Source organism: Sciurus carolinensis, chromosome 13, assembly GCF_902686445.1.
Source record: "Sciurus carolinensis chromosome 13, mSciCar1.2, whole genome shotgun sequence".
NCBI classification, from domain to species: Eukaryota; Metazoa; Chordata; class Mammalia; order Rodentia; family Sciuridae; genus Sciurus; species Sciurus carolinensis.
The window spans coordinates 36,890,705-36,912,198 of record NC_062225.1 but is presented as its reverse complement, the minus strand read 5'-3'; the positions used below and the strand labels follow the sequence as shown (position 1 = coordinate 36,912,198).

Here is a 21,494-nt window from a genome sequence, read left to right as displayed (position 1 = left end):
CAGGGATGTTATGCAAGAAAGTGGTTTTCAAACTACCCACTCCTGTCTTGTTATTTTTTCTTTACGTTTTTTGACAATGTCTTTTACAAATGAAATCTTATGGGTCAGCTATAGAAATAATTGTAGAACTGCCCTAGTTGTGTCTGAAATGGGAACTTTAAGCCCTATCCAGCTTATCTGCCTCCCTCTTGGCCCCAGCATTCAGACCAGGATCTCCTGCCTTTGGCAAGGTTTCCTCTTGGTCCTCTTGGGCCTCTGAGTAGTTCACAAAAACCCAAAAAGGTCTGTGTAGGACTTGAGTGGGACCAATAAGAAGTAGTTGTGTTTGTTTCAAATCTGGTTTAGGGTAGCTCTGCCCTCCCTTCCTTTCCTGAGACTTTCTTGTGAGCTCATTCTCAGTAATTTTTGTGGCTTTAATGATGGTAGTACAATGGCACTTAGGGTCCATGTCTACCACCTTTATTTCATTCTGTACCCCATGTACTGTAGGAGGTAGGAGGACTAAAACCTTCCAGATTTCCTTGCTGCTATGACTTAGATTCTCCCAATGAGATACAATGAGTAAGGTTTGGAAGGCAGGAGTGGGCAGAGGGTCTTCTCCTTCATCGGCTGTAGCATTCATAGTCTCCAGCAGACATATGTTTGTGCAGTGGCCAGGTCTACCTTGCACTCTGGTCACCTTCATGGGTGTGGAGCACCTGTAAGGTTGGCACTTTCCTGCAGCTTTCTGGCTTCAGATTACAGCTGCCATGGTGCCTCACAATGACCCTCTACTTCTGCAGTTGTAGAAGTGCCTTTGGAAATAGGTGTTGGCACCTATTTCTGATTGAAACACCGAAGAGTAGTCTTGATTTGTGCACTGACAGAAATGGTACTCCCTGCTTCTTTGCAACTTGAGTCTGTTCTTAATTTTATCAGAAGTGGATAAAGGTGGGGGGCAGAGATAAATGGGACAGTAGGATCACTGTGGTTGATCCTGTTTCTCCCACTCTTTGTAAGGGGGTGGTGTGACATTTTTGAGAGGCCCACATCCTAGCTGGGTGGTTCCTCAGTGTCTTGGGTTATGTTATGTTCAAGGAAGCCTATGATCTATGTTGGCAGGGCTGACATAAAATGTCGAAATGGGCTGCTTCACTTATTCATAGAGCCAACAACCTCTGCTTTTGAGGTGATGGCCTTAAACATACCTTGGTTAGTTTTCACCCAGATTCATACTAAAGTAAGAAAGGAAAATCCCTCTGTACTTGGCTAGGAGCTGCCTGCACTTTCATGAAAACAAAGGCCCTTCCAAGGTTTGTAATATAACCTCATAGAGTGGGGAACTGGCACTGTGGCCGAGATAGTATCCTGCTCATTTGCTTTACTAGCTCTTGCAGCCACTGTATACACCTCCCAGGTGCTGGGTTCTGAGAGACTTAATTGGTCTAGAAGTGGAAGCACCCAGGGCTATGTGACTAAAGTACACATTGGCCTTTCCTATGAGTGTGATGAGGAAGGGAGCCTGTGCAGTGAGGGGATAAGTCCTGACTCTTCTGGTGGACCCAGCCAGTTGCTGATGGGAAGAGGCCTGACTCTCACATGGGGTGAAGTAAGCAGGTTTAATAGATGGGTGCAGAACCACCATCTTCACATCAGAGCCAGATTGCTAATGGAAAGAACTCAAAGCACTTTATTTTAGGTCATAAGAGAAATAACACCCATACTTACTACCTTTAAATCAAATCAGAAGTAATACCATTTTGCTCCAATGTAAATTGGTCAAACTTTCCCCTCGGTCAGGGAAGGTCTCTGGACCAAGGAGGCATTTTTTCACTCATTCAGTTGGCAGAGCAAAGCCGATCCCTTAGCAATCCAGTAGTCTTTGGACCGCTTGGAGGGCAAGAGGATAGTCACCACAAAGTTGGTTGAATGGCCTAATTAAAGATAGAGAGGGTGGGGGATAAGGATTGTTATTTAAAAACAGATACAAAGAGACAAAATAATGAGAGTTGAAACAGCTGGGTTACAGATCACCTCTAAAGAGGTAGGCAAATAGTCCTCTGTGAGTTTCAATTTTATGCACTATAAAATGAAGATTTTAAGCCGACTATAGTGGCACAAACCTGTGATACCAGCTACTCAGGAGATTGAGGCAAAGGGATTACAAATTTGAGGTCAGTTCGGGCAACTTAGCCAAATCCTGTCTCCGAAAATTAAAAAGTGGGCTGGAAGTATAGCTCAGGAGTAGAGTGCTTACCTTGCATGCTCTAGGTCCTGAGCTCAAGCCCCAGTAACACCCATGAGAAGATTTTAAAACAAATAGTCCTTTAGGACCTGTACAGCTTAGACATTGTAACTTTATGAGCTATGTTTAAGTTTTATGCAGTCTGAATCTAGGGCACTGGACTAGGATTCAAGGCTTAGTTTTGAATGGCACAAAGGAAAAGTTGTAGGTTGGGCATCCATCCATCCTTCTATCCATCCATCCATCCATCCATCCAACCATCCATTCTTTGTTCTATTCTGTAGTGGTAGGCACCTGGGCTCCTGAGATAAATAAGCATAGTTACAGTTGTTTTCTATCCTGAGCTCTTATACATCCAATATAAAAATTCACTTCTATAACTTTTCCACTGTGGGTTTCTATAAGGGGACCAGGGTAAGGTTGAAAAGAGGGTCTCACCCTGGGGATGGGATTGCTACTTATAACACTGCTTTCTCAGCAGCCCCCATCTGTGTGAACTTTGGGGAAGGCAGTGATGCCCCCAGCAGATAATGCTATATTTCCTTCTCCTTACTTTTGTGTGCCATCCCCTGCATGGTGCCTTGAGGTGCCTGTGACAGGCCTCCCAGTGCCACCAGCCCAAGTTTGAGGAAAAGCAAGCTTGGAAAGTCCTAATATGTACTTACTGATTTTATAGGGGCTAGAAATTTAGCCCAACGTCCTAAGTACCCCCTTTCGACCTCTCCTTCCCTTTCCCAGGCTTCCATTCTCACACCCACCCCAGGTAATCAGTGCCTCAACTGTATGAGGCCTCCTCTAGGTATGAGGAAGTACTTGGGGACACAACCAAATTCCTACAGTCATTGAATCTTATTTAAGCTGAATCAGTTTGCTCTTGTCCAGAAATGAATTTAGCTGACTTACAAAAATTCTTAATTTCCACATCCCACCACTGCTTTCTAAGGGGTTCATTGTACAGTCCAGAGATAACTTAGTAGTTTGATACAACTGTCTTCAACAGTGGTGATAGGGATTGATGTGTGTTGAATCACACGTCACATATCCTAGAAGGCTGATATCAGAGGCTCTGTGCCATAGTGGTTGCAAAACAAGAGTGGTTAAAGCAACCATACTGCTACTCCATCAGTGGATCAAGGTTAAAAGGAATTAACCACAGCTGCTTATTGTGAAAGGAAACAGGAAGACTGGAAGGAGCTTATGAATAGCTCAGTTTGTGTTATGAAACGGATGTAGAAATAAAGATTGTATTCCTTAAAGGGTCGGTGGTGCTTGGTGTGTAATATCTGAGAACCTGACACAAAGAGTTAAATGGGTCTTCGAACTATCAAGTCAGACAGGACCAGGTGCTGTCAGTGGTCCTAGCTGGACTAGTTCCCAGCGGGGTGGGAATTGTGCCTCAGTGAATGAACATCTTTTCCACCTGAGATTAACTCAGGCCTCCGTAGACTTCTACTAACATAAAAACTGCCTGTTTCCATAACTCCTTGCACTGCTACACTAGACATGCATTAGTTCAGTTAATTAGACCTGGATATGCATTAGTTCAATTAATGTTCAAAATAGTATAATTTTGTGACTTTTAACCTAAACACTGTAGCGATAAATTTTAAGAATGCACTGACCTATGATCCAGACTTACTGTTAATGTTTTATTCTTTTAATGGAAAAATCAAAAAATAGATAAAATTGAAGTTCTTTTTGTCCCCATCCTTTCCCCACACATTCCTTACACCCTTCTCAAATTATTTTGAAGCAAATACTAGAGAACATACACATTTTTCTTCAAATATTTCAAGCATGTAACTCCCAAAAAGCATAAACACTCTTATAGTAAAAGCATAAGAACTATTATAAACATTATAATAAGCACTATTATAGCACTATTACAGCAAAACATTAATCATTCCTAATAACAAATACATAGTTTATTATTTGATTTTCTCAAATTAGTGTGTATGTATGTGAATAGCTACCTATATATTTTTATAGTAAAAATACATTATATCTGTGATTAACAATTAGCTTGATTCAGGGTTCACCTTAAAATAGTGATATGTCTCAGGAGGGGGATATAGCTCGGTTGGTAGAGTGCTTACTTAGCAGGCACAAGGCCCTGGGTTCAATTCCCAGCACAACCAAAAAAAAAAAAAAAAAAAAAGTGATGTGTCTCTTAAATCGTTTAATTGGTAGGTTCCCCCTCTACTTCTTTGCCACCCCTAGCAATGTATTTATTGAAGCAACCAGGATATTTGGACCTGTTAAGTTTCCCAGAGTTTGGATTTTGCTGATGACATCTGGTGGTGATTTTAAACATGTTCTTTTATCCTTGTAAAGGAGTGTTTAGATCTAGAGGTGTGATCACATTTAGGTTTGAGTTTTTGGCAAGAACACTTCATAGGTGGTGTGAACTTCCATCGGGAAGCACATTTATGTCTGATTGATTTTCTTTTTTGGGATATTAGCAACCATTGGCTATTATTACCATTATTTCATTAGAGGATAATTATTTTAAAATTCAGTGACAATTAAGTCTCAATAATTCATTCGTGATTTAATTTTTTTATGTGGTATAAGATAAAATTTAATACAACCAATTGTTCCAGCACCATTTGTGGAATAATTTCTTCATTCTTGACCAATTTTAATGTGATACTGTTATTATGTCAAGTTCCCACATACACGCAATGTTTCTGGGCTCTTCATGTGCATTTGTTGAGTCTTGTGCCACTGGAACCCCATTTGAATAACTACATTTTAATATTTGTTAAAATTAAACTTTCCTGTTTTATTTTCTTTAAAGTTGTTTTTGTTATTCTTTGTTTTTTGTTTTATATAAGTACCAGACTAGTAAGTTCCTTCAACAATTATATTTATTTTATTGAGAATATTTTAAATTCAGAGATTAATTTGGGAGGTGTTTTTACAATATTATATCTTCCCACTTACAAATATGATATAGTTCCTCTATCCAAGTCTTGCTTTATGGCCCACAGTCACATTTTATGAAGTCCTCCGAAAGGATTTTGCTCCTTTCTGTCAGGTCTGGCCTTAGTCTCCTGATCAATTGTGTTTTTATTGGAATAGGATCTTTTATTTCACTTTCATTTCTATGTGTTTTTGATGGAACACAGGAATTCTATTGATTTTAAAATATTTGTCAATTCTGCTGGACTTCTATTTCTAGCAGATTTTCTTTAGATTATTTTGGGTTTCCATTTAATCAATTAAATTGGCAAATAATTCTGTCTCTTTTTTTCAAATTTTTACAGTTCAGTTTCTTGTCTTATTGATTTGTTTAGAATTTTCTGAATAATGATAAACTGCAGGAGTTTGAGTAAATACCTTGATATGAAGTTTTACCTTAATCAGAGCTTCTAATATTTCGACAGTAAGTATGATATTGGTTGAATTTGAAAATTATTGATTGATGTCATCATTGTCTTGAGTTGGATGTTGATCAGTGGGCAGAGACTACCACATCCTCTTCTGTGAGATGAGATTACTTTTCCTCACAGAGCAGCTTCTCACATTCTCCCAGAGTTCCTAACTGGGAGGCTCAGATATCAAGGTTTGCCCTTTCTATATCTGAGAATGTTAAAGTGGTTCTGTGCCAGAACTTTTGGATCATGACTAAAATTTATATTACCATTTAGAAAGAATTTAAACAGTCTTCTTTCTTAAAGTGAAATATTCCATAGTTCTTAAATCTAATTTTGTCACCCATAAATTTACATCCAAATCCAGGGAAAAAGCTGAATCACTGTTCAGACAAAATTTGCACCATGACTGCTTATTCTACCTGCAGTGTACTTAGGTGGTATTTACTATGTACTGGACACTTCTCTAAGCACTTTAAAGGTATCAACACATATCTTCACTATTTTAGAAATCACCCCACTGATCACTGAACCCGACTGACCCCATACCGAGGTTGGATGCCATTGCTGAGCCTGCCTGCCTGACCCCTACTGCTGAGGGACACTGCACTTGCCTCTGTGGTGACTCAGCGCACCCTCGCTGGGGCTCCCCAGCTTCCTTGGAGGCTGTTACAGGCATTTGAATTATTCCTGAGGGCCTGACCATCATCATCAGAAGGGCAGCTCCCTTCCTGAGACACCTACAGGAGACTGGAGGCCCTTTGACAGAACTCAGGATTCAAGAAGAGGAGGTGTTAAGAGACTCAGGACCAACTCAGAGTGGCCGGGAGAGTCTCTCCCACTGGGTGAGGCTCCCCAGATGGGGCAGTAATTCCGGAATGTGGGGAACTTTGTGGAGCAGAGTTGCCCAGTGAGATTCCCCTGCTGGAGTCATGAAGCCAGACAACCTGGAGCATTGTAGAGGAGGGCCACCCAGCGAGAGGCTTCAGTGCAGAGCGAGGGTACCAGGCACAGGCGGCAGGACTGAACCTCAGGCAGATTCTTGGAGGAGGGCCGCCCAGTGAGAGACTTTGGCACAGGGCAAAGCTCCCTAACCAAGGCAGTAGGTCCGGGCCCCAGGGAACGTCACAGAGGAGGGCTGCCCAGTGAGAGACTCATTCACAGGGCGGGGCTCCCTGGCCCAGGAGGTAGGTCCGAACTCCTGGGAACATCGCAGAGGAGGGTTGCCCAGCCCAGGTGGTAGTTCTGAATTGAAAGGAACTTCTTGGAGGAGAGTTGTCCAGCAAGACTTCCCCTCTGGGTGAGTCTTTCCTGCTGGGCGAGGCTTTCCCACCAGGGTGGCAGAACCAGAGACACAGGCCCAGATCAGGCATGCCCCAGCCCACAGTCTAGTCCTCATTTGGCTGACCATCAGTCAAACAGTGGAGGTGACTCTGCCCATTAGCAGGGAATATACCCCACCTGAAGGCCACCACCCCTAGAGGGGCAGCTTCGTTGTGAAGCACTGCATGATCAAGTTCCTCTAAGACTTCAGGTTACTGAAGGCTAAGAGGTGAGTTATTGGAAATCTACAGGGACACTATTAGTCAATAGAGGAAATCTGCAGTATCTCAGAGTTTCACTACTAGAGGGGTAGATACCTGAGCAATATGAGAAAGCAAGGAAAGAAAATGTCCTAAACAAACCTAGATGCTATATCAATAAAATATAATGACAGCATGGCGGAAGAAATGTCAGAAAGGGAGTTCAGAATGTACATAATGAAAATGATCAGAGAAGCAAATGATGAGATGAAAGAGCAAATGCAGGCTTTGAATGATTGCACCACTCAACTGTTAAAAGAGCAAATGTGGGAGGCAAAAGATCATTTCAATAAAGAGTTAGAGATACTGAAGAAGAAAAAAAAAACCAAACAGAAATCCTTGAAATGAAGGAAACAATAAACCAAATTAAAAACTCCATAGAAAGTGTAACCAATAGGATAGAACACCTGGAAGACAGAACTTCAGACATTGAAGACAAAATATTTAATCTTGAAAATAAAGTTGACCAAACAGAAAATATGATAAAAATTATAAACAGAATCTACAAGAATTATGGGATATCATGAAAAGGTCAAATTGAAGAATTATTGGGATTGAGGAAGGCACAGAGAAAAAAACCAAAGGAATGAACAAACTATTCAGTGAAATATTATCAGAAGGTTTCCTAAACCTGAAGAATAAAATGTAAAATCAAATACAAGAGGTTTACAAGACACCAAATATACAAAATTACCACAGAACCACACCAAGTCACATTATAATGAAAATACCTAACATACAACATAATAATAGAATTTTAAAGGCTGCAAGAGAAAAGTATAAGATTACATATAGGAGGAAGCCAATACAGATATCAACAGATTTCTCGACTCACACCATAATAGCTAGAAGGGTCTGGAACAACATATTTCAAGCTCTGAAAGAAAATAGATGCCAATCAAGGATCTTATTCTAAGCAAAACTTACCTTCAGTTTTGGTGATGAAATAAAATCCCTCTGTGATAATAAAAGTTAAAAGAATTTACAAATAGAAAGACGGCACTACAGAACATTCTCAGCAAAATATTCCATGAGGAAGAGATGAAAAACAACGATGCAAATCAGCAAAAGGAGGAGCCAAATAGAGGAGAAACCAAGTTGTGTTAAAAAAAAAAAAATGAGCCAAATGACCGGGAATACAAATCATGTCTCAATAATAACCCTGCATATTAATGGCCTGAACTCATCAATCAAAAGACATAGACTGGCAGATTGGATTAAAAAGAAAGATCCAACAATTTGCTGTCTGCAAGAGACTCATCTCATAGAAAGAGATACTCACACATTAAAGGTGAAAGGACAGGAAAAAAACATACCATGCACATGGACTCAGCAGAAAAGCTGCAGTATCCATCCTTATATCAGATAATGTGGACTTCAAGCCAAAGTTAGTCAGAAGGGTAAAGAAGGACATTTCATACTGCTTAAGGGTAGCATAAATCAGCAAGACATAACAATCATAAATATCTATGCCCAAAACAGTGGGTCATTCATGTACATTAAACAAATCCTTCTCAATTCCAGGAATCAAATAGACCACAACACAAAAATACTAGGCGATTTTAACACACCTCTCTCCCCACTGGACAGATTTTCCAAACAAAAATTGAACAAAGAAACCACAGATCTCAATAACACAATCAATAATTTAGACTTAATGGACATATATTGAATATACCATCCAACAAAGAGCAAATACACTTTCTTCTCAGCAGCACATGGACCTTCTCTAAAATAGACCATATGTTATTCCACAAAGCTACTGTTAGCAAATACAAGAAGATAGAGACACTACCTTGTATTTTATCAGATCATAATGGATTGAAACTAGAAATAAATGACAGAGTAAAAAACAGAAACTACCAACACATGGAGATTAAATAATACACAATTGAATAATGAATGGTAACAGAAGGCATCAGGGGGGAAATAAAAAAAAAAACTCTTAGAGGTAAATGAGAACAGAGAATCATTATATCAAAATCTCTGGGACACTATGAAAGCAGTACTTAGAGGAAAATTTATTTCATGGAGTGCATTCAATAAAGAAGAAAAAATCATCAAATAAAGGACCTAACACTACAGTTCGAAGCCTGAGAAAAAGAAGAACAGAGCAATACCAAAAGTAGTAGAGGAAGAAAATAGTTAAAATCAGAGCTGAAATCAATGAAATTGAAACAAAAGAAACAATCAAAAAAATTGACAAAATAAAAAGTTGGTTCTTTGAAAAAATAAACAAAATTGATAAACCCTTAACCAAACTAACAAAGAGGAGAGAGAAAACTCAAATTAGTAAAATTCGGAATGAAGAAGGAAATATCACAACAGACACGAGTGAAATACAAAACATAATTAGAAGCTATTTTGAAAATCTATACTCTGACAAAATAGAAAATCTCGAAGACATCAACAGCTTTCTAGACACATATGAATTACCTAAACTATACAGGAGGACATACACAATTTAAATAGATCAATTTCAAGTAATGAAACAGAGAAGTCTCTGTCAGGGGCAGGGCTCTGAGGGCCCCAGAGCTGCACCATGGCCTGATCTCTAAGATGGTGCCTGGCAGCTTGCCAGACATAGCTGCACTCATATACAAGTTTTAGGAAGTAACTCTGGTTGGCTGTTGTACATGAGGTGATCCTGGTATCTGCCTGGAGACTGTTCCTTGATAGGCTGACTTTCCTGGTAGTCTACTCTCTGATAGGCTGATGTTCTCAATATAAGTCTGAGACTTGTGGAATAAAGTCCTTTTTGGTTCCTGTGATCAAGAAGAGCGTACGCGTTGTGATTGTCCCCGCGGGCAGTGGGCGATCATAAGTGGTGCCGAAACCCGGGAACTCGAGTTACAAAGAAGGAACTGATCAGGTAAATACAGGGAAAGTAAAGTACAGTCTGGCCAGGTTAAAGTTCGTGGGATAAGCGACGGAGTTAAAGTTCGCAGGTTAAGCATCGGAGATTGAGTGTTGTAAGTGCTTTCACTTTTGTTTTGCTAGTTAAAGTGCTTTGCATTCTGTTAGTTTAATAGAGAAATATGGGCACTGAAATGTCACGAATGCGCATGGAAGGTCCCTTAAAGGATTTGCTCCAGGCCAATGGAATTCCTCTTGAAACTAAAACAGCCCGAAACTTTTTACGCACAGTGGAAGATATTGCGCCATGGTTCTTGGACGAGGGATTACTGAATATTCCTCAATGGGAGCTTCTAGGGGAGGATTTGAGAGCGACAGAGAGAGTAAAACCATTACCCCTGGGAACCATGGCCATATGGATGTTAGTTAGAGGGTGTTTAGATACTCCTAATACCAAATGCAGAGAGGCCATAAAACAAGGGGAAGAGGTTTTGGAGGAAATAAAAGAGGAAAGGTCTAAAGCATCAGAAAGGGCATCAATAAGATCAGAGACAGACAAGGAAAATGAAACTGGGTGTGAGGATAGTTCAGATGAAGAGGAGGATTTACTATGTAGAACAAAAAATCTTGCTATTACAGGATCTACTAAAGAAAAGATGGGGCAAACACACACCACACATGGTGACCCTGCGCTCTCAGCTCTTAGACTCATGCTGAAGAGTAGTGGCCTTGAGTGGTCTGATACACAGGCAGAAAAAGCCTGGGACACCTTTACTCGGGTGGCTCCTTGGCTTCCTGCCACTAATCTTTTTGACTGGTCCATATGGGATCGTGTAGAACAACTTGTTAGGAAGAGGAAAATCGGTTTAGGGAGGGTCCCCCATTGGGAGTCTACCCTACATTATCTGCCCTTAAGGCCTGCTTCTCTCCAGGACCTCCCAAAGCAGGCTTCCAGCCAGTTCCTCCTGTTGCATCTCCTTCCAGAAACTTGCCACATAGTAAACAACATTGGGAGACCTTTAATGAGGAGCCCAATCCATCTCCATCTGCTCCTCCAAAGGTTGAGGAACCACTAGGGCAGCCAACCTCTACACATAGGGAGGGCCCACTACCGCCCTGGGGAGGCTCATTGCTGCCATCTTGTATTCTGAGGCCACATCAGACTCCAATGAAAGCCCTCGCCCTCCTCCTTCCAGATGGTGAGAAATCTTCCCGGTGGCCATTTTATGATACTGGGCAAGAACTCACAGACTCTAACCTCCCCCCTCCCTGTATGGCCTTCCCAGTAAATGTTAAAATGTTAGTTTGGGAAGGAATGACTACCAATCACAAATTGGCCTGTGCAGGGATGAAAGATTGCTCCATGGGAAGGTGGATTGTGGCTACCAAAGATATTGGCACACAGCTTCCGCAAGCGAGCGGGCAGATGGAAAAGGATTCCTTATCTTCAAGTCTCTTCTTTCTTGTGCTTCTCTGCCTCCTTCTCCCCATCTTAATCCCTCCTCCTCTTCCAACTTTGACTCAGTTGTTTCTGCTTCCATTCCCCGGTCCAGCCCACCTAGTCCTCCTGCCATGAGGTCCCACGTACGCTGGTGGGGAGGGAGTAACCAGCCCAACCATCAGTGGCATGTCCTACTAAGGAGTATGATATAGTAGCCCCAGGCCCCACAAGTATTGGGAGATAATTGTTTCATAATTTTCTGCATCCAAACCTGAATTGATTACTAATCAGGATTAAGGGTTAAAATGCCCTAGGCATCAAGTTTCTGCTGGAACATTTTAGCCCCTTTCAGATCCAGATCTCGGTCAAAGCTTACATTGAAATGTAAATGGAGGAAGCTAGAAGACTCTCAGTAGGAGACCGGTCTCAAACCCAAGGAAAAAAAAAAAAAAAAGAGAGAGAGCAAAAAGAGTCTTACCTGAACTCCAGCAAAAGTAAATTTTATGGTGCTTTACTAAAGTACTTAATGGCCGCTTCATTTTTCCAGGACTCTTGTTTTTTTGGATTCTACATATTTTTTGAGCTCATGACTTTTTTGATCAGTTCTATTTTTTTTTATTCAACTAGAGTTTTTGAACATCTGTTACATTGCAATGGAGATTCACCTATAAAGTTTCAAGGCCTTTGATTTTGTGTTATGTGTATGTCGTGCTGTCTGATGTCATGTTTTGTCTGTATCAAAACTGAGCGCTCCTAAAATTAAAATTTAAAAATGGATCCAAATACTTTTAATTCACGTGATTTAAAAAGGTTCAATTTAATTTGGGTAAACTAATAGAAGTAAAATGTCTTGAAAATAACTCACAAGTCTTTAGGTGGTCAAATTAATAAAATGTTGATGTTAATAAAATGTTTAACATCAATTTTTCTAGGACTTTCCTTCAACAAGAAAAAGATGGCAAATACTGTTCAGGACACTTGTCTGATATCTTGGTTTTTACAAAATAATTAGAGTTGACATGCATGGGATTAAAAGTTTCAACTGTGTTTCAATTAGAGTACTATAAACAACAAAATATTTAATCTTATTAAAATAGAGTAATTTTTTTAAATTTAGATATTTCATAAGAGTTGTTTCAGAATGTGAACAAAAAGGGGTCAACAGGAAAGAGAAAATAAAGGTTCTGGGTATGGAAATATATTTAGTAAAAGGGAAAAGGAAATGTTTCTGGGTAAGAAAGTGCTTGTGTGATGAAATAAATGAGGGTCTAAGTAAGTGCTAAGAAAGTCTATGTAAGTAAAGGGCAAGTTTCAACAAGTTTGCATGTAACTAAGTTGGTTGTATGTATGTGAAACATTTAAAGCTATTTAAGGTTTTTCCTAAGGTGAAATACTAATGTTCTAATATAAACCAAAGTTTAATCTATATGGTAAAATGACATGGTAAAATAACAAGGATTTCTTAGAAACACTAATTTACTCTTAACTTTGTGTCTATTAAGTTTTATTCTTTAGAAAAATTAAGGGGTTTATACAATTATGGTTAAGCAACTGTTAGAGTATTGTACTACGTTATAGAGTCTAAATTTTTCTTTAAAAACTAAATTTGGTAAGATAAGTGTCAAGGTAATTGTGAAATGGTCACTCTTTGTATATTAAATGTGTTCATATTTTCCAGGTATACAAGTTTTTAAAACAGGGAATTTATCAAGCTGCTATTCTCCAAACTAAACTTGTCTGTAATGGTAACCAATAAAACTCTCTTACCCTACCCTGAAGCAGTAGCTCAAGTAATCTTAAAGGCACTTAAATCATCTATCACAGTGTTTGGAATTCATCCAGCTACTATCATTATTCCCTATGATAAGCATCAACTTTCTTGGTTATGTAATTTCATGGATTCTTGGACTGTTGTTAGATGCTCCACTCAAGCTAATTCTGTAATATTCCCAAGAGTTACCAGACAACAACCTATTCATAAGGCTCCTGTGATTTTCACTGATGGATCCAAAACAGGGACTGGAGCTATTTGTTCCCTAACTCTTCTGCTCAACAAACAGAACTCTTACTCAGATAGTTTAATGTGCAGGGCTTATTGCCTCAAACTCTACTATTTTTCATCCTTTACGGACTTTAATGTGCACATCTCACCCTCAAAAATACTCTTTATAAACAAAAAGGGGGAATAGGGGAGACCTTCAGGTCCCCTAAAGATAAACTTTCTCTTTGCCTCTTTATTTTAAATTTTTTAACTCTGGATAATGAGGGTCACTCTGCCGCTGAGAGACATGGCAATCATAAACAACATGATAGAGCAACGGTAAAATGAAAGGATGTTCTTACAGGACAATGGAACGGCCCGGACCCGGTGCTTTACTGGAGCCGCAGCTTGGTTTGTGTGTTTGCACAGGATAAAACATCGCCTATCTGGGTTCCTGAGCGACTAACTCGACCAGTGCCAATGCTACCAACAAGTAGCCTTTCCCCCCTTGAACTAACTTACAATCTCTTTTTAGTCTCTTAGGAGGAACAGTTCAATTATGTACCTTTCCACCTACCCCAGTTTGTGTGTTTCCCCCTTTTTATGTTTCTGCTAACTAACGAAACAACTGCTTCTCTCAATTGTACTTCAGATTTGTGCTATCTCTCAATGTTGGAATGCTTTTAGGTTCCCGCTGGCAGACTTAATGTGTGTTCCTACCTTCCTACCAGTCCCAGTCTCTGTTACAGATGCGGAATTGCCAGTGTTACTATCAAGAAACAGGAGAGGGGCCAAGATGGCGGACTAGAGGGCGGCTGCATTTCACGTTGCTCCAGGACGCAAGATTCAAAAGAGGAGATAGTGAGAGACTTGGTACCAACTCAAAGCCAACGGGTGAGTCTCTCCCTTTGGGGAGGTGTCCCGGATGGGGCGGTAGTCCCGGAACACAGGGAATTTGTGAAGTGGAGTAGCTCGGCGAGACGCCCCTCCCCCTGCTGAAGCGGTAAACACGGACAACTGGGATCATCGTACAGGAGGCGGCTCAGCACAGCGCTTGGACTCGAGCAACCACTGGGGCTCCGGGTGACTGCCTGAGGAGGGGCTGCGTGGCGAGCTGTTTGGACCCAGAGCGACCGCTTCTGAACACCGGGGGGTTGCCCGGAGGAGGAGGAGGAGCGCAGCGGGTCACTTGGTCTGGGAGTGACTGCATCAGAGCCACGGGTGGTTGCCAGAGGAGGAGCTGCGTGGTGAGCTGTTTGGACTCAGAGCGAGCGCTCCTGAACACCAGGAGGTTGCCCGGAGGAAGAGGAGGAGCGCGGCAGGTTGCTTAACCTAGGAGTGACTGCATCAGAGCCACAGGCAGTTGCCAGAGGAGGAGCGGCATGGCAAGCTGTTTGAACTCAGAACAACTGCTCCAGAACACTGGTGGCCTGCCTGGAGGAGGAGAGCGGTGGGTCGCTTGGTCTGGGAGTGACTGCATCAGGGCCGCAGGTGGTTGCCAGAGGAGGAGGCGAGTGGTGAGTTGATTGGACTAGAGGCGACCGCTCCTGAACACCTGTGGCCTGCCTGGAGGAGGAGCGTGGTGAGTCGCTTGGTCTCGGAGCCACCGCTCCTGAACACCCAGGGGGCTACCCCGAGGAGGAGGAGGAGGAAGAACGGGGCGGGTCACTTGGACTTGGAGTGACTGCCTGGGGCTGCGGGTGGTTGGCGGGAGGAGGAGACCCGAAGTGGGTTGTTTGGACTCCTGGTGACTGCGTCGGAGACCGGGCGGCTGTCCGGAGGAAGAGGTGTGTGGCGGGTCTCTGGGTCTCGGAGCTATTGTGCAACGCTCCAGGTGGTGGTTCAGGGGAGGGGCTGCATAGCCAGGCTATTGGTGCAGAGCAGGGTCCCAGGAGCTAGGTGGCTTCTTGCTGGAGGAGCCGCACAGAGACTCGCCTAGGGGCGGAGCGAAGTTTCCAGGGCGGCGGGAAGATTCTCTGGGAGAGGCACCCTAAGGAGACTCGCCTGTGAAGGGTGAGGCTCCCAGGCCCAGGACGTAGGTTCGGGCCCCTGGGATCATTGCAGAGGAAGACAGCCCAGCCCAGGCGGTAGTTGTAGATCGAGGGGAACCTCTAGGAGGGCAACTGACCAGCGAGATGTCCCCACCGAGTGAGTCTTCCCGGCCAGGGGAGGTTTTCCCACAGGGACAGTAAAACCAGAGACACAGGCACAAACAGGAATTGTCTCAGCCCACAGCCTAGTTCCCCATTGGATGACCATTGGTCAACAAGTGGAGGCACCTCTGCCCACTAGCAGGGAATATACGCCACCTGAGGGTCACCACCCCTAGAGAGGCAGCTTCTTCGTAGAGCTCTGCATTATCAACCTCCTCCAAGACTTCAGGCTACTGAAGGATAAGAGGGGATATACTAGCAATCTTCAGGGACATTATAAGTTGATAGAGGAAATCTGCAATATCTTAATGACCCACTGATCCCTGAACAATATGAGAAAACAAGGGAAAAAAATGCCCCAAACAAATCTAGATGTTACATCAATAAAATCCAACGACAGCATGGCAGAAGAAATGACAGAAAGGGAGTTCAGAATGTACATAATTAAAATGATTAGGGAAGCAAACGATGAGATGAAAGAGCAAATGCAGGCATTGAACGATCGCACCAATCGACAGTTAACAGAGCAAATTCAGGAAGCAAAAGATCATTTCAATAAAGAGCTAGAGATATTGAAAAAAAACCAAACAGAAATCCTTGAAATGAAGGAAACAATAAACCAAATTAAGAACTCCACAGAAAGCATAACCAATAGGATAGAACAGCTGGAAGACAGAACTTCAGATATTGAAGACAAAATATTTAACCTCGAAAACAAAGTTGAACAAACAGAGAAGATGGTGAGAAATCATGAACAGAATCTGCAAGAACTATGGGATATCATGAAAAGGCCAAATTTGAGAATTACTGGGATTGAGGATGGCTTAGAGAAACAAACCAAAGGAATGAACAATCTATTTGAAGAAATAATATCAGAAAATTTCCCAAATCTGAAGAATGAAATGGAAAATCAAGTCCAAGAGGCTTATAGGACTCCAAATACACAAAATTACAACAGACCCACACCAAGGCACATTATAATGAAAATACCTAACATACAAAATAAAGACAGAATTTTAAAGGCTGTGAGAGAAAAGAACCAAATTACATTCTGGGGGAAGCCAATATGGATATCAGCAGATTTTTCAATCCAGACCCTAAAAGCTAGAAGGGCCTGGAACAACATGTTTCAAGCTCTGAAAGAAAACGGATGCCAACCAAGAATCTTATACCCAGCAAAACTTACCTTCAAATTTGACGATGAAATAAAATCCTTCCATGATAAACAAAAACTAAAAGAATTTACAAAAAGAAAGCCAGCATTACAAAACATTCTCAGCAAAATATTTCATGAGGAAGAGACAAAAAACAAAGAAGCAAATCAGCAAAGGGAGGAATTATCCTAAAGGAACTGTCAAATAAAGGAGGAACCAAGATGTGTCAAAAATTTTAAATATGAACCAAATGACCAGGAATACAAATCATATCTCAATAATAACCCTGAATGTTAATGGCCTGAATTCATCAATCAAAAGACATAGACTGGCAGATTGGATTAAAAAGAAAGATCCAACAATATGTTGCCTGCAAGAGACTCACCTCATAGAAAGAGATACCCATAGACTAAAGGTGAAAGGATGGGGAAAAACATACCATGCACATGGACTCAGCAAAAAAGCTGGAGTATCCATCCTCATTTCAGATAATGTGGACTTCAAGCCAATGTTAGTCAGAAGGGATAAAGAAGGACATTTCATACTGCTTAAGGGAAGCATAAATCAGCAAGTTATAACAATCATAAACATCTATGCCCCAAACAGTGGCTCATCCATGTATTTAAACAAATCCTTCTCAATTTTAGAAACCAAATAGACCATAACAAAATAATACTAGGTGATTTTAACATGCCTCTTTCACCACTGGACAGATTTTCCAAACAAAAATTGAACAAAGAAACCATAGATCTCAATAACACAATCAATAATTTAGACTTAACAGACATTTATAGAATATACCATCCAACCAAGAGCGAATACACTTTCTTCTCAGCAGCACATGGATCCTTCTCTAAAATAGACCATATATTATGCCTCAAAGCTAATGTCAGCAAATACAAGAAGATAGAGACACTACCTTGTATTCTATCAGATCATAATGGATTGAAGTTACAAATTAATGAAAGAGTAAAAAACAGAAACTACTCCAACACCTGGAGATTAAACAATATGCTACTATATGATGAATGGATAACAGAAGATATTAGGAAGGAAATTAAAAAATTCTTAGAGGTAAACGAGAACAAAGAAACATCATATCAAAATCTCTGGGACATTATGAAAGCAGTACTTAGAGGAAGATTTATTTCATGGAGCGCATTTAATAAAAGAAGTAAAACTCAAAAAATAAATGACCTAACACTACAGCTCAAAGCCCTAGAAAAAGAAGAACAGACCAACACCAAAAGTAGTAGAAGACAGGAAATAGTTAAACTCAGAGCTGAAATCAACGAAATTGAAACAAAAGAAACAATACAAAAAATTGACAAAATAAATAGTTGGTTCTTCGAAAAAATAAACAAAATTGATAAACCTTTAGCCACACTAACAAAGAGAAGACGAGAGAAAACCCAAATCACTAAAATTCGGAATGAACAAGGAAATATCACAACAGACACGACTGAAATACAAAACATAATTAGAAGCTATTTTGAAAATCTATACTCCAATAAAATAGAAAATTTCGAAGACATCAACAGGTTTCTAGAGACATATGAATTGCCTAAACTGAACGAGGAGGACATACACAATTTAAATAGACCAATTTCAAGTAATGAAATAGAAGAAGTCATCAAAAGCCTTCCAACAAAGAAAAGTCCAGGACCACAAGGGTTCTCAGCTGAGTTCTACAAAACTTTTAAAGAAGAGCTCATTCCAATACTTTCAAAGTATTCCAGAAAATAGAAGAGGAGGGAACTCTCCCAAACTCATTCTATGAAGCCAATATTACCCTGATTCCTAAACCAGACAGAGACACATTGAGGAAAGAAAATTTCAGACCAATATCCTTAATGAACATCGACGCAAAAATTCTAAACAAAATTTTAGCAAATCGCATACAAAAACACATTAAAAAGATAGTGCACCATGATCAAGTGGGTTTCATCCCAGGGATTCAAGGTTGGTTCCACATCAGGAAATCAATAAATGTAATTCACCATATCAATAGACTTAAAGTCAAGAATCACATGATTATTTCAATAGATGCAGAAAAAGCATTTGATAAAATACAGCACCCCTTCATGCTCAAAACACTAGAAAAAATAGGGATAGTGGGAACATTCCTTAACATTGTAAAGGCCATCTACGCTAAACCCATGGCTAATATCATTCGAAATGGTGAAAAACTGAAAGCATTCCCTCTAAAAACTGGAACAAGGCAGGGATGCCCTCTTTCACCACTTCTATTCAATATCGTCCTTGAAACTGTAGCCAGAGCAATTAGACAGACCAAAGAAATTAAAGGGATACGAGTAGGAAAAGAAGAACTCAAACTATCCCTATTTGCTGATGATATGATGGTATACTTAGAGGAACCAGGAAATTCCACCAGAAAACTTTTAGATCTCATAAGTGAATTCAGTAAAGGAGCAGGATATAAGATCAATGCACATAAATCTAATGCATTTTTATACATAAGCGATGAATCTTCAGAAAGAGAAATTAGGAAAACTACCCCATTCACAATAGCTTCGAAAAAAATAAAGTATTTGGGAATCAATCTCACAAAAGAGTTGAAAGACCTCTACAATGAGAACTACAGAACACTAAAGAAAGAAATTAAAGAAAACCTTAGAAGATGGAAAGATCTCCCATGTTCTTGGATAGGAAGAATTAATATTGTCAAAATGGCCATACTACCGAAAGTGCTATACAGATTCAATGCAATTCCAATTAAAATCCCAATGATGTACCTTACAGAAATAGAGCAAGCAATTATGAAATTCATCTGGAAGAATAAGAAACCCAGAATAGCTAAAGCAATCCTTAGCAGGAAGAGTGAAGCAGGGGGTATCGCAATACCAGATCTTCAACTCTACTACAAAGCAATGGTAACAAAAATGGCATGCTGTTGGTACCAAAATAGAAAGGTGGATCAATGGTACAGAATAGAGGACACGGACACAAACCCAAATAAATACAATTTTCTCATACTAGACAAAGGGGCCAAAAATATGCAATGGAGAAAAGATAGCCTCTTCAACAAATGGTGCTGGGAGAATTGGAAATCCATATGCAACAGAATGAAACTAAACCCATATCTTTCACCATGCACGAAACTAAACTCAAAATGGATTAAGGATCTCGGAATCAGACCAGAGACCTTGCATCTTATAGAAGAAAAAGTAGGTCCAGAGCTTCAACATGTCGGCTTAGGACCAGACTTCCTCAACAGGACTCCCATAGCACAAGAAATAAAAGCAAGAATTAATACCTGGGATAGATTCAAACTAAAAAGCTTTCTCTCAGCAAAGGAAACTATCAGCAATGCGAAGAAAGAGCCTACAGAGTGGGAGAAAATCTTTGCCAATCATACTTCAGATAGAGCGCTAATCTCCAGAATCTATAAAGAACTCAAAACACTCTACACCAAGAATGTAAATAATCCAATTGACAAATGGGTTAAAGAAATGAATAGACACTTCACAGAAGAAGATCTACAAGCAATCAACAAACATATGGAAAATTGTTCAACATCTCTAGTAATAAGAGAAATGCAAATCAAAACCACCCTAAGATTCCATCTCACCCCAATTAGAATGGCGATTATCAAGAATACAAGCAACAACAGGTGTTGGCGAGGATGTGGGGAGAAAGGTACACTCTTACATTGCTGGTGGGGCTGCAAATTAGTGCAGCCACTCTGGAAAGCAGTATGGAGATTCCTTAGAAAACTTGGAATGGAACCACCATTTGACCCAGCTATCCCACTCCTTGGTTTATACCCAAAGGACTTAAAATCAGCATATTACAGAGATACAGCCACATCAATGTTCATAGCTGCTCAGTTCACAATAGCCAGATTGTGGAACCAACCTAGATGTCCTTCAGTTGATGAATAGATAAAGAAAATGTGGTATACATATACAATGGAATATTACTCAGCCATAAAGAATGATAAAATTATGGCATTTGCAGGCAAATGGATGAAACTGGAGAATATCATGCTAAGTGAGATAAGCCAATCTCAAAAAACCAAAGGAAGAATGATATCGCTAATAAGTGGATGATGACACATAATGGGGGGTGGGAAGGGTTAGTGTTGGGGTTGGAGTTGGGTTTAGGGAGGGGGGCAGGAATGGAGGAAGGAAGGACTGTATAGATGGAGGGGAGGGGTGGGAGGGGAGGGGGGAAGGGAAAAAATGGCAGAATGAATCAAACAACATTACCCTATGTAAATTTATGATTACACAAATGGTATGCCTTTACGCCATGTACAAACAGAGAAACAACATGTATCCCATTTGTTTACAATAAAAAACAAAAAAACCAAAAAAAAAAAAAAAAAAAAAAAAAAGAAACAGGAGAGATTTTGGCATCACAGCGGTCATGGTCGCCATGGTAGCAGTCTCTGCAGTGGCAGCCGCAACCGCAGCAGTAGCATTGACACAACCATACAGACAGCAACAACAATCACTTGGCTGAAAATACAGCTGCAGCCTTACAGACTAAAGAGACCCTAAACCAACATCTAACAGCAGCCATACTCCTTGTAAATCAAAGAGTAGACTTACTACAAGAACAAGTGGAGGTCTTACAAGAACTTTTGGGACTGGGATGTGTTTATCCTTTAAGAGCAGTGTGTGTCACCCCTATTGCTTATAATAACCTTAGTTCTGTGGCTATGTTATCTAAAAATCTGTCTACCTTACTGGCAGTTGG

The 21,494-nt window shown here is 40.5% G+C and overlaps 1 protein-coding gene across 1 annotated transcript in view; it reads right to left on the bottom strand.

The window, feature by feature from the left end:
- Positions 1 to 1,525: 1,525 nt before the first annotated feature.
- The window catches only part of LOC124962941 (dynein axonemal heavy chain 6-like), a 292,982-nt gene continuing 273,013 nt past the window's right edge, over positions 1,526 to 21,494 (bottom strand). Inside the window, 1 exon segment of the mRNA XM_047522202.1 lies at positions 1,526 to 1,913. Coding sequence (XP_047378158.1) covers positions 1,810 to 1,913 — 104 coding nt within the window. The 3' untranslated portion in view covers positions 1,526 to 1,809.